The 13,966-nt window shown below is 37.3% G+C and overlaps 1 protein-coding gene across 6 annotated transcripts in view; it reads left to right on the forward strand.

Annotated features, from left to right (window-relative positions):
- ESRP2 (epithelial splicing regulatory protein 2) overlaps positions 1 to 13,033 on the forward strand; it is a 44,460-nt gene extending 31,427 nt beyond the window's left edge. For 3 of the 6 annotated variants that reach the window (XM_035336542.1, XM_035336541.1, XM_035336543.1), the window contains 2 exons: positions 451 to 628; positions 11,644 to 13,033. In XM_035336542.1, coding sequence (XP_035192433.1) covers positions 451 to 628; positions 11,644 to 11,802 — 337 coding nt within the window. In that variant the 3' untranslated portion in view covers positions 11,803 to 13,033. Of the gene's footprint in view, positions 1 to 450; positions 731 to 766; positions 5,516 to 8,603; positions 8,716 to 11,643 lie in introns of those variants that run through there. The other 3 variants (XM_035336547.1, XM_035336546.1, XM_035336545.1) reach the window with 2 other exon arrangements.
- The last annotated feature ends 933 nt before the right edge of the window (positions 13,034 to 13,966 follow it).

The following is a 13,966-nucleotide window of genomic DNA, read 5'->3' on the forward strand; positions in this document are numbered from 1 at the left end:
TACACTGTAAATTGCTAGATAGGTCTCGACTGGAGATATTACTTTACCAACTTCTTTTGTGTCCTAAAAGCACCAGATTTGGGCCCTTGCCTGCTTCTCTTACTATGATTTCCTCCTGCCCCGACTGTATGGTTTTATTAATGATCTTAGAACAAGTGATCTGTAGCTTCTAGTTTTCTCCTCCCCAATAAAATAACAAGTACTACTCTTTACCACTTCAACTGCAAATGCTATCTATTTTACTCTACATCTCTTCTCCAAAAATTGTCATACATTGAAGAGAAACAAAGGAAGCCAGCAGAGCAGCCCATATCAGGGCTGTTTGTTTTCGTGTGTGTGTGTCTTTTTTTTTTTCTTATTCTCAAATTTTTCAGTTTCATCTTTGCCTGCTCCAGCTACTAAAATCAGTTACTGGTTTTCATAACAATTTTGCCGCTTTTTCTCTTTCAGTCCTCCAGTATCCCCTACCACAGTGGGCTATATCGCAGCTCCTCCGGGAGCTGTAGCTGCTGCTGCCACTGCCACCCACACTCCAATTCTACCCCAGCCTGGAGCGTTAGTCCGTATGCAGGGCTTGCCGTATAACACAGGAATGAAGGAGATTCTCAGTTTCTTCCAGGGATACCAGGTTAGTATGCGGTCTTTCTCCCTGATGTTTTATTTGGACCTTTGCATAATGATCAGCAGGGATCACACTGAACAAGCCTGTGCTCTTGGAAATTGATGAACAAGTATGCAGTCTCAATGTTCTTTATTTTCACTGCAGTCTTTACAGCAGACTGCAGGTTAGAATTAACATTTGCCTTATTACTTATATAATAAGCATGTCCAAATTTGAAAGCAGTGATCTAATGCTCGGATGTAAGATGTGTTAAAGGCTGCTGAGAGCGAAGTTCTAGTACAATAGGCTGCAGTGCACCACACCTACATTACAAAGGGGAGAGAGACGCTGGTGTCAGACACTCTTGCATGGACTATTTATTTTGGTTACAGGCAGGAACATTTTGCATTACAACTGCATTACGCTGTAACCTAAAGAAAAAAATGTATTCTCCAATCCATGGGATACTGATAGCAAGTATGTTAAGTGCTTATAGATAACTTTGGTCAGTATCTACTGGTTTGATACTCTATCAGTGGGCAAACACACAGAAACTTATCTTCTAGAGGAACATTTAAAGAAATAAAAGCACCATGTGCAAACTTTTTTTCAGCAGCACATATTTGAATTCATGGAATGGGTCTTTCCATGTCTTCTTCCTTTTATCTCAGAGGATATTGTATTTATATCCATGTTTTGCCATCACATGTTTGCTAAAAGGAAAGATAATTGAGTATGGTGTGTTCTGGTGAGTATTTAACCTCTTTGGATAACAGATTTACATGAATACCAAGTCTGTCCTTCTAGTACTACTCAGAAGCCCTTATTTAGAATTTCTTGGTGGGTCTCAAACCACTCTTCAAGTCGTATACATGGAAAGAAGGCAATTTTTACGAGTTTGCTCTTCAAACTTCTTTAAGTTGGTTAACAGTGGTATTGCTGAAGGCTGAGATGCGGATTTTTTTTTAATGCAAAGAAGCAATTTTTTTCCCCCAAATGTTGCAGCAGTAATAATTATCTGTTTCTTAAACATTCTTAGTTTACCTTTTTTCAACTGACTTTTTTTGTTGGATGGATGTATGGATGGTAGTTGTATTAAAACCTTAAGTGCGGGGATAGCTTATTTCCTAAACTGAAATTCAGCTGTAAGTGTAAGTGTGCTGTTGAAAAATGACATGAGCCTGTGTATGCATGGAGCAGGTCAGTGACTTCCAACATCTAGCAGCCCTGTCATACACTAGGTATTCAATTTAGCGAAGCGGGACTTGGGGTCTGGTGTTGAATTTGAGCTCTTCCTTATTTTCTGAATGTAAAGAGTAGTTTCTAACCTTTGTATTATGCAATTAAATGTTTCAAATTAATGGAAATTTTACCACAGTGTGAAAGCTATTCATATTCTTCTGCTGCAACCACTTGACATCATTAGTTACTGTTATTAAATTGGTCACCTCTTTGATTTCTTTAGAAGATGTTGTCCAAATGAGATCGGGTTCAATATCTTATAAAGGAGCCAAGGAATTATTTTGAATTGTTCTTGGAATCCCGCATGTGGTAATACTAGTTTTATACTCCCTCATTCCTTTAGGGGAAAACAAAGGTGGTGACTTACTGTACTGGGACAATGTTATGTCTCTGGAGGAAAAACTAATCTTTTTTTCTTTTTTCCCCCCCTTCCCCTCTCTCCTCACATTATTTTTTTCATTTTCTGCTGCTGCCCAAGGATGCATTGCACGATGCTTCTGGTCATTTATAAAGTGAGCCCTTAATAATCGTCAGTGGTTTTGGGCATGGTTTTAATCTCTGCATAACTAATTGATGTTGGTATTCAATGGGCTTGGAAAACAGATTGGAAAAGCTGAGATTGAAGGGTGATTTTTTTTTTTGTGTCTTTGTATGTCCTTGTCTGAAAGGAGCAAGTTTTAGTTCCTGCTTTATGCTCTTCTGTTTTCTTCCTTCAGTCTTCATGGGCTCCATATATTGCATGTATTCACATGTTGTTATTTAAGTGAAAACACCTTTCATACCAGACCTGCCTCTTAAGAGATAGACTTTGCTTATTATGGGCTTCAACAAGCTGGTCTCAATATCAGTACATGCTTCTAATAATATTCTATGTAAGAATCTGCAGATCAGCATTTTATCACTTATTTTAATTTTCATTTATTTTTATCAGCACTAGGATCTTGTTTAGTGATCCAGCAGCTTTTCTTCTTGAAGTTATACTTTCTTATTTTTATTGTTAAAAATTCCTTCCAGTTTGTATGTGTTTAATGTATGTAGCATTAAACACTCTTGAAAAACATGTGAAGAATTTTAATAATAAATCTTAGAGGTGGTTTTTTCCCCATCACCTTTCATAATGGTGTAGTGCACTGTAACATTCAAAATTGCTAATATTAATACTTTCTCATTTAGTAATTTTTCCATGTTAAACTGATTTTTAGTTATATTGTAATGTAACTGGGTCAATTATTTGACTGATTGCATAGCTAAAGGATACTCAGGGGTGGAGTGGGGAACAAAAGAAAAACACACAACCCCCAGAATCAAAATAGGACATGACAGTAGCTGTTGCCCTGACAAGTCCTAAAACACCAGCTTCTCAGCAGGTTTGCTGGTCTTTGGTCATTATTTTGTAATAAGGGATTTATGGATGTTTACCAGAAACTTCCTTTATTGTTCAAAGACTTCAGTTGTGTAGAGACTCTTTTAAAGCTGAGAAAAAATAATCTGTCTTTCAGACCCTATTGGGAAAGGCTTGAGGAGAATGTGAGGCAGAATAGTAATAATATGCAACAGACTTATCGGTGCTATTTTTGGCCATCACTCTGCGTATCAGTAAATGCAGCTAGAGAAATCAAGCACCAAAGGAAGTAGTTAAGTGTTGGATGATGGTTTTATGTGAAGTTATGTATCAGAACAAAGCTGATCACCATCTGAATGTTATTTAAAGACTTCTGAATTTGCTAAAAAAAGGCTAGGCTGGAAACGTAGGGACTCCTTTGTGAAAGCGTTCTTGTGTAGAACAGGCTTAAAATCAATATTCTTTAAACCTGTAGTGGATCTAAGTGCCTTTTATCTTCAGCTAAATAAATAAATAAATAAAAATTGCAGTATATTAATCCTCCAAGTCTTTGGGACCCCAAATTCAAGGCTTGCTGGGGTGGGGAGTGTGCTTAAAACAGGAATAAGGAGGTGTAGGGGAACGGATAGTTGGCTAAGTTCCAAGAACATTAACTTTTCTCCCCTGTATTAGGATAGCAGGCTTCATTGTTACGGACTTTAAGGATTATTATTATTATTTTTTTCCCCTATGAAATGCATGCTTGAACAGAGAGGTGTTCTCTCTGTGGGTTCCTTTTGAAATCTGACACTTCACAGTCTGAGAGGGATACCCCATCGTCTGTGTGCCAATTCTTGGTGTAGCACCTTCTGCCTAGGGAAGGGAAAAGAAAGAGGATGTGATAAAATAATAGTAAGTGGGAATTCTTTAAGTCATCTGACAGCACAGATGTGTTATGCTCACTCCAGTGCAGCTGGAATATAGAATGTTATTTGTTTGTTCATAAAATTGTCTTCCATCTGGAAATACTGTCTCTATGGAGAAAGCATTTGTGAGAACGGGACTAGTAAATTAGCAGTTATAGTTTTTCTTCCTGGTATTTCTTGCTATTTCTGCCAACTCTTTTGCCAAAGGTTGCAAACGCCAGTCATCAGGTTGTATTTTTTATGTTCCAGACTTACTGTATATAGATTTTTTTTTTTTTCCAAAGCCTTGAGAGCAATAAAATGGCTGGAATAAAAAAAAAGTGCATGCAAGGAGAAAGTGTAGTATTCTACTACTTTGTTAGCCAATATATCTTTGGTTCTTATCTGAAAAAGCTTTGCACTACAGAAAGTATAGCAGATAGCCTTTCTGGGAGGTGCTATCATACTGGAAGTAGTGGTTGGGCCTCTCTTCTAGGAAAAGAGGAATTAGTGTTTTTTAATATGTCTGTCATTTAGTTTTATTTTAGTCTGTTGTAATATATACTATTTAATATTAAAATACTGGTGTTATTTAATATACATGAGTTGAAAAGTCTCCGTCATTTCAAATGTTAATACCCAGAAGGGTAGATATAGAATCAGAGAATGGCTCAGGTTGGAAGGGACTTTAAAGATCATGTATTTCCAACCCTCCTGCCATGGCCAGGGATGCCACCTGCTAGATCAGGTTTCCCAGGACCCCATCCAACCTGGTTTTGAACACTTCCAGGGATGGGGCATTCACAACCTCTCTGGGCAACCTGTTCTAGTTCCTTACCACCCTCCGAGTGAAGACTTAAATATATATACTTGTAAAGTAAATCACTGGCTCTATGAAGAAGCACCATGTCCTTCAGGAAAAAAAAATATTTTGCATTAGTCGTGACGCTGTATGTCTGTCAATAATGGTCTTGTCACTGTATGTCTTAAGCTATGAAAGTCCCTACTCCCACAGGGGAGCTGACAAGGGAAAAATGTAGGAAATGGGGAAACACCAGTCTTCACTATTTAGCAGCATCTCTCTGTCCTAGTCTGCTGCACTTTTTTCGTTGTTATGTATGCATATTCCTTCTGCCATCTTGCATCCTTGCTGTAGAAGTAATTATTGACCCCAGGACCTTATTTGGTAACTGCTTACAAAGGTTCTGTTTTGTTTCCTTCTCCTAGGTTAGTTTCCCATACCTGGTTTCCATATGTAGTTTTGACCTTTCTTTATCTTAGCTCACATCTCTAAAAACCTCTGGAAGGAGTCAGTATAGCACCAGGATACATTATGGTAACTCAGTGTTGATGTCCTTAGCATCTAAAGTTGACCTTTGTAATGAAGCTCTTTGTTTAACAGTGGTATTCTGTGTATTTTTCCTTACTAGACTACGCAAAAAAAAATAGAGGGAAAAAAAAAAAAAATGATTCATCTCAATTTTTTTCTGCATTCTCATTAAATAATGCTAGGAAAAAGGTTACTCCTGTTTGTTTTCCGTGAACATGTGAGAATATCCAGTTTAATAGGGTATGATGAAGAAAAACTTTGGTAGACATGTATTTCATAGATAAAGTAATGGCTTAAAAACCTAGATTTGCTACTGCATCATTCCAGTAGACCACTAGATTTAACACTGCATTTGACATAAAATCACAGAACAGTTTCACGTTGAGCTTCTCATCAACCAACATCCCCAGGTCCTTCTCCTTAGGACTGCTCTCAATCCATTCTCTGCCCACCCTGTATTTATGCTTGGGATTGCCCCAACCCAGGTGCAGGACTTGGCCTTGTTGAGCTTCATGAGGTTTCACACAGGCCCACCTCTGAGGCCTGGCCAGATGTCAGGGTGGCATCCCTTCCCTCTGCTGTGTCTGGCACCAAACAGCTCGGTGTCACTGACAAACTTGCTGAGGGTGCACTCAGTCCCACCGTCCTTGTCACTGACGAAGACAGTAAACAGATGTGTGAGTGGAAGCTTCTGAATCACAGAACCTTTTAGGCTCAAAGGGACCTCTGTGGATCATCTAGTCCAGCCCTCCAAGAGCTGCGAGCTCAGAAGGAGGGGAGGTGAGAAAGCAGCAGGTCTGAGGAAAGAGGCTGTGTTTCAGCTCATAGAAGCTAGGAAGATGGGAATAAGGTGATGATGAGGGTAGGGGAGGTAGGAGTAGTGAGGCCTGCTTTTAATTTTATTTGAATTAAATTAAAGGGGGAACTATTGCAGTGGATGGTAACTTCTTACCAGTTACTTGTCTGTTAAGGGTGGAATTTTGAAGTACAGTATTAAGCTGTGTGTTGTCTCGGGTCTCATTAACATTTATACCAGAAACAGCCAGAATCTAGCTCAGTGAACTTGTAACTGGACATATGGGGGGTTAAATCACTAGGTGGTATTTTTCATATCTAAATGGAAACAGAATTGGGCCCATGAGCAGAACAGTATCGCCGTTCTGAGCAATGGGATTGTAGAATCACCCTTGACTTTACAGTGATTATCCTTGGTCATTTGATTTTGTTTTGTTTATATGGATTTCTAAAACGCAGACAACTGGAAGTATTCATGATGGTGTACTTCCTCAGGCATGGTAGGTAGTTCCTACTTCATTCACAGGGAATAAGAATTCCCCTGCTTTTATTTCCTATCTCAGTCTGCAGTACTACTCTTCATAATCAGTAAATTTGAAGAATTTACTATCCTGCAACTTCAGTTTTAATTACATTTTGTCTCTTACCTTTTTTTTTCCTTGTGATTGGAACTTCTAGTTATTATTATTATTCCTTTTTCTGTTTCTTTTTTAGGCCTAGGCCTAAGGTCCGACAACCTTGACATTTCTGTGCAGGGTAATTTTCCCACTTTCATGTTTTCCTCATTGCTTATGTGTTTGACCACTCTCCCTCACTAGAGACTATAGACCTTTACATACTGTACATCTATTGATAATCTAAAGTATGTACTATCTTGAGACATTCCTTCCAAAGAGTAAACTTACGTTTTGTAGACTTGTTTCAAGGGCAGGTCTGGGAACTGATAAATCTAATATTTGCACGGTCTGGTTGCCCTGGCAGAGGCTATCTAGAAAATACTTCTTATATTTGTCTTTTAATTAATGGCATGGGTCTAGATGTGAAGGTGGCTAAGGTGGCTAGAATCCAGTAGTAAAAATTCTGGGAGGTTCTTTTCTTTTATGTTCTCTGGGCTCTTGGTTGTTCTCTGTGAAGGTGTGTATACTGTGATGGTGGTTTTGTTGTGGTTTTTCTTTTTTTCTTTTTTTTTCTCCTTTTCAACTTCACTTTGGATGGATACAATGTGTCCTGTACACCCAAATATAATATAATTTTTTCCCCAAGCTGGCAGGAGACTTTGTACTATAGGAATATCAAAGAAGCTAGCATAGTATGTGTACACTGTATGCTTTTGGCAATCCTCTAAAATGTTAATGCAAAACAGCCATTTTGGGGAGATGGGAGAACTGAAAGGATATTCTACAGCTTGAGTCATACTAGACATTCTGTCTTCTGGCTTACAGGAACTGCTGCAGTAGTGCTTGTAGCATGTGTGAATATGCTCAGTCCCTTTCTGGGATATGTCATTTTGGAGAGATGATGAGATATAGATACAAAACAATGTTTTGTGTTCCTCACAATCTATTTTCTGACTATAGCTTTCATATTTGTACCAGGCCCTCAAATAGTATATATGATTACTATTCAGATTCAGGATATCAAATTTTTGTTAGATCTAACCCACAAGTGAGGGGGGTTTTGTCTTGTTTTATTGGTGCAACTGTACTGAACAGTCACTGTTTTTATTTGAAATATTCTACTACAAACCTATCATGATGCAGTTATACTGTATAGTTTATTCCTTTTTCTTTTTGGTATGGAAATAAGCTATATTAGTATAAATGCTTTTAAAAAATCTTTTAAGTGCATTCATGCTGGGACATTGTTTTTCTTTAACTATACTGGTAAAGTCTATATAGTGCAAGTATTGTATGCAGCTGAAATGCATATCACTCTACGGTAGAGAAGATGCAGTTATTTCCATGACTGCAAAAAAAAAAAAAATCTGAATGAGATCTGTACACTTCTTTTAATCCCCCACTTCAGTATGCATGCTGGAAGATGGTCAGCTGTCTCAATGAGTCATTACTGGAAGCATGATTATGCAACCTTAAGAGTTTTGTTAGCTGATAGTTAAGTCTCATAAGTACAAGAAAAAAACTGTTTCCCTCCTTAATTAGGAGCTGCTCAAATATACAGTTCAGAATATTCCCCACGTGCCTTTACTGTAAATCTATTTCTACAATCAGTAATTCAGTTGATGTATTTTTTCGTCTTGCTTAAAAATGGTGTCTGTCAAATTCACTGTCTCCTGCCAGTTGTTGTAGTTGATGCTCTTAATTATGGTTGCAAATGATAGTCTGTGTGGCTTGCTGTACCAGAACTGTTCCTTCTCTTGCTGATTTATCATATATCACACTTGTACTGTAGTATGCACCCGATGACTACAATGGCCTTATTCAGCTGAGCGATCAAGCAAGGAGTGTGTTACAAGCACCGAAAGAGTGGGTCTGTTTGTAACTCTTTGTAACTTCCAAAGAAGGTAAGATGCGACTGGCAGAAACTGGACCTCCAGTGGTGAATGGGAAGGGAAAGAAGGGCTTGTTGATGCAGAGCTTTCTAGTGTTTTTTTTTTTTTTTTTTTTTTTTTTTTTTTTTCCTTCTTAGCTTGCATTGGGATCCTTGCTTTAATCTTTCTGCTTTTGTCCTATTAAAAAATCAACTAACCTAAGCAAATAGGTCAATTGTGATCTGTAGTTGTTGGGATAGTGGTGGTGGAGGTAGTGCGATTGCCTGGTTGTGCTCAGATGGTGTGCTAGACTTCCAGAAGAGCTGATTAGTGTTTATTTTCATGTGAAGCTTTCAGTTCAGTATTTTATTTTTAATATGTCAGTAGAAGATGCATTTTTCTTGCTATGGCTACAAAATGTGTGCATAAAACAAACAACAGACTTCTGGCTTTCTTTTCTATACTGTCTAGCTGTCTAGAGGTTAATTTTTACTGTTTCTTGATCTCACTAATAAAATGTGAACTACATACTTCCTTTTTTAGGAGAGGTTTCTTTGGTATAGTGGCTTTCTAATACAACTAACTAAAACTGCTGATGGTAAACTTCCCTAAGCATTTTTAGCACTACCATATACTTATTAAAAGCATATCATTGTGACCTAGGTGGAGTTCATCACTTCAAGATACTATTGTATTCCATTCAAAATGCTACTGATTAATTACTGTGATTTTTTTCCTTTTTTTTGTACTGAAACTTTTTTCAAAAAAAATAAAAATAAAAAGTATAATCAAATAATAATGTTAAGAGCAGTGTATCTTCATAGATAGCATAGACTACTTTCACAAAATCACCATCCACTCAGTTGTTTTCAGATTAGTTGGGTTCTCATGTCACTGTTAGATCTGCTAAGGAGAATATAGAGTAGAGACTGCATGGCCTGGTGATGCGCAGAATAATACCTGGCATTACTCTGAGCATTTTTGCATTTATGTGGTGTTGGACAATCTGTCTCTTGTTTTACTCAGATTATCTGGAAATCCAGGTCAGCTACAGAGTTCTACGATGTATTAGTTGGAAACGGGCTTTGGCTAGAAAATTCATGGAGTAGCTCAATTCTATGCAGTCCAAAGTAGCATTATAGATACCACTTTTCTGATAGCAAACCATTCAGGGGAAAAAAAAAAAAAAAAAAAAGATTTGTACAGATTTGAATCTGTTTTTTTAATATAGGTACATAAAGAAATCACATATCTCTCCATGTAAATCAGAATGTAAAGCTGTTACATAGGTCATAAAGAACATGAAGATTTTTTTTGTTTAATGCTTATGTTGCTTGTGGAATATGTAGTCTTCTCTTAACTTTCTATACAACTCTAATTTACTAAGATAAAATTAATTTCTGGGTCCTGGCACTAGTGTTATACTAATGCTGCTTTTTAAACTACTTTTTAAAGCCGTCATATGTGCTCAGCAGGCTGACTGTGCTTTGTGTGTGTTTTCAACTTTGAACTTCAATATTGAATTTACATTCATGACTGATACTATAAAGATTAACATTAAAGCGCTATTTTAGAGCAGGCTGTCTTTTAGCACAGTTTGTGGCCCAAACCAAACTGCATACAACTTTCTCTTTGAGCACAGTGTTTTTCTGAAATAAACTAAATTTATTTCTAAACCTGAACTGGGCTGCAGACATGACGTATTATTTGTCCTTGAATATCTTTCTGCATGCTATTTCTTGATTAACTTTAATTCTGTGTGAAGCCAGTACTAAATGTCTCTATACGTTCCTTTTGTTTCTAAAGTGTACTGATGCTTATATCTTAAGAATACCTCTACTGCATGCTACGTGTTTGGGTGGGTGAAGCTCTGGCATGCATTGCTTTATTTTTGTATATTTGAATGCAAAGCTGATCAGAAACTACTACTGATAATAACTGAGAAGTCTAGTATTGTGGTATACTAGGCATGCATAAATTCTATTAAAAAAAACCTTAAATATTTTAACTCCTCATAAACTCATGAGGACATGTCACATGAACTGAACTTGAATCAGGCTGCTACTCATAAAATGGTTGGTTTTCCAGCACAGATTTCGTGTTGTGTCTGGCACTGATCTCTGTGACAGACTGATCTTGTGTGCTGAGCTTTTTTGATCCTTCAACCCTTTTGATTTTGAAATTTCATGCAGATTCATTTCTATCCAACATACAAATGGGACTTCTAAACTTAGCCTGGAAGTACTTCCAGTGTGTTGTAAGAAATGGCTGGGGTACCATAGGGAATCCAGACACATCTGATTTAAACTCAGTATTTTGAAACTGTCTTTTAAGAATTTAGGAGGGCAAATGCACTCCACAGGAAATCAACTCCAATGACTAAGTAATCTCATTTTCTATATTGTCTTTCTTATTCTCCTTGAAATTATAATAAACACTTATTTGATTCAGTAAGACCTGGTGCAGTGCTTCGACTTTCACTGAGCAATCTTTCTTGCTGTGTATATCTGTGTTTAAGTTCAGCTAATCCTCCCAAGACAGAACTCTAATACATCTCTATCCATTTTTTTAACTTTGTATGCAAGTATCCGCATGCATTCATAGCCTTTGTCACTTGCCGGTAGTCCCCATAGTACAAGAATTATTCACTGAATGCCTGGTCTTTCTTGCTCAATTTACCCTTTATTAACAACTAAGTTCTTTCTGGTCAACATCTAAGCTCAGTTACTTGTCTAGCAAAATCTCTGCATGGAATTATGTCTATATCATTCCATTCCAGCAGAATAAGAGCTGCTGATTCTGTTGATCTTTGGTCCATCTTTTCTGTTCTTGCATCCAGAATCTCCTTCCACAAACACAGGAGCGGAGTGAACCTGATGCACAGCTTTTAAAAACTGCATTTCTAGGTGTCATCTTCGGTCTTAATAGTTTATTTCCTTTTGTCTTCTTGTACCCTTGCAGCTCCACACAGATTCCATCCTCGTGCTTTACAACTTTAGTGGCCAGCCCAGCGGAGAGGCACTGGTGACTTTTCCAAGCCTGGATCTAGCTAAGAAAGCAGTGGCTGAGAAAAATGGACAGCTCCTGGGAGGCCACTGTATAGAACTGTACCTGGTCTAACCAAACACTCTCTGGGGGATGGGGAAAAAATGTTGCACTGAACACCGTGCCCTTTTACAAAATAAGGAGTCTTCCCTTGCCACCCACACAGCAGCAAATGTGCCTTTTCAGCGTGATATGTTGGAATGTAGAGTGGTACATGTCCTGTATTTAATTAGAAAAATGGCATATTGTATGCCAAAGATAAAGTGAAAAGAAAAATTATGCAGTTAATTTACTTAATCTCTAATGTACTTGTTTGAAAATAGGCAACTCCCCTCTTAGCATCTAGTTAATTCTGAAGACAATCTAATAGCACTTCAGCTATCACAGCCATGGGAGAAACCTATTGTCTGTTTAGTAGCATTTGAAGTGGAAAGCGAAGCTTGAGTCATTCAGATTCTTCTGTGTTTAGTTTTTAAGAGTTTACACTTGGCAAAGTGTCTGGTTTTTGTAGAGTTTAAATGTCTTTAGAGAGGGCTTTTGGAATGTGTAGCATTCCCAATTCAAAGCACAGATCCAATTGATTTTGTTGTTGTTCTGGACTGGAAAATACCAGGATACTGGACCCCAAATGCAATTGTGCTTTCTCATGTTTTCATTATATGTTGTTTTGCAAAAGCCATATTTGTCTTTCCTACCAGTGTACTGCTGCCAATGTGTAAAGCAAAAAAATAAAAACCAAGACAAAACCAGAAAAATGTTCTCTTCCCAACCGTAACTCCCTGACCCCACCCCAAAGTTTTAATCTCTACAGGACAAAAATGGCACATAAACCGGAGTACTAATAAGTTATATTTTTTTATTTAAGCATAATAGCTTTCAGATACTGTATTAAAGATTTTGCTCTAGTTTATGTGCATGCAATTTGTTTACATCTCTAAACTACTTTATTTGTATATTATGAAACAACGAGATATGTTGAAATCTAAATCCTCTAGTGCATGCTTTTTTCTTTTTCCCTGTGTGTATATACATAAGCTAGAAGTACTTTTACGTCATGTAGCATGTGTTTAAAAAAGACATCTGCTGTAGAAGCACTAAATGACTTTGTTTTTACTGTGCCTTACTTCAAAACTATTCCAAGTGCAATACCAGCAGAGCAAAATGTAATGAATCCTGTTGTGACATGTTCATGGATGTCTGGATTGATCTTTTTTTGTTAGTGTACAATTTGAGTTGTACTTAAAAGAACTGAATGATGTATGCTTCTTTATATTACAACAAATAAAAGAGACGCTTATGATGTGTATTGGCTTTTGAGAGCAACTTATACTTTGTTTTAATGTAACTTCATGGACCATCATTTTCTGCTAAGTAACATTTTACCTATATTTTTTCCTCCCCATAGACTTAGATGGGCACATATGTCTTGTGAGATGGTATGCTTTTTCTTTTTTTGTATGTTCTGGTAAGCCAGAAATGTACATGATAAATATTTCCCTTGCAGTGGAACACTTTTCAGGCAGAGCGATGCAACTGTTATATGCTTAGCGCTCTCATTTTGATGCCAGAGAAAAATGAGCATTGAACTTGAAATTGTGTTCACTTTAGAATTTCACTGACTAAATGGGTCATTCTCTTTTCTGTGCACAACCCAAAATGCTACATTTGTCACAGCACAGCCAGATAACCTTTCTGTAGCAAAAATGAAGGGGGATATCTGACTAAGATAGTTGGGTTTGTTTCTAGTCATAACCATCCTATGTCAGATGCCACTTCATCACTAAAATCTCCTGCTTGAAGTGTTACTGCAGTCGGCTGGGACTACGATGATATTTTATTTTGGTATTTTATAGTAGGAATGCATTAATGCGTTTCCAAGATTTGTCTTAAGTCTACAAAAATCTTACTGTTAAAGTAACCTGCACACTAGACAGGAGAATGTTAATTATAATGGTGCAGTCCTTGTGCCTTTGTGGAGAATAGTTCTCAGTTCTCCCTTCCAAAAAATTGGGGAGTCCCTATTTTGAGTAATACAGATGGACCTACCAGTCCATTTTTTACATTGTTCTACCACCATACAGTTGATATCTTGCTTATGGCTTTGTGTTGAGATGAACAGGCTTATTTTTAACAGCCTGTATAGGACTTGTGGTTGTCTGTTGATGCTTAATCTACTTAAAAACATCACATTTTTTTATAGCTCCTTTCACTGTTGTTTATACATGCTCTCCTCCTTCCT

Source organism: Oxyura jamaicensis, chromosome 11 (genome assembly GCF_011077185.1).
Source record: "Oxyura jamaicensis isolate SHBP4307 breed ruddy duck chromosome 11, BPBGC_Ojam_1.0, whole genome shotgun sequence".
Taxonomy (NCBI): domain Eukaryota; kingdom Metazoa; phylum Chordata; class Aves; order Anseriformes; family Anatidae; genus Oxyura; species Oxyura jamaicensis.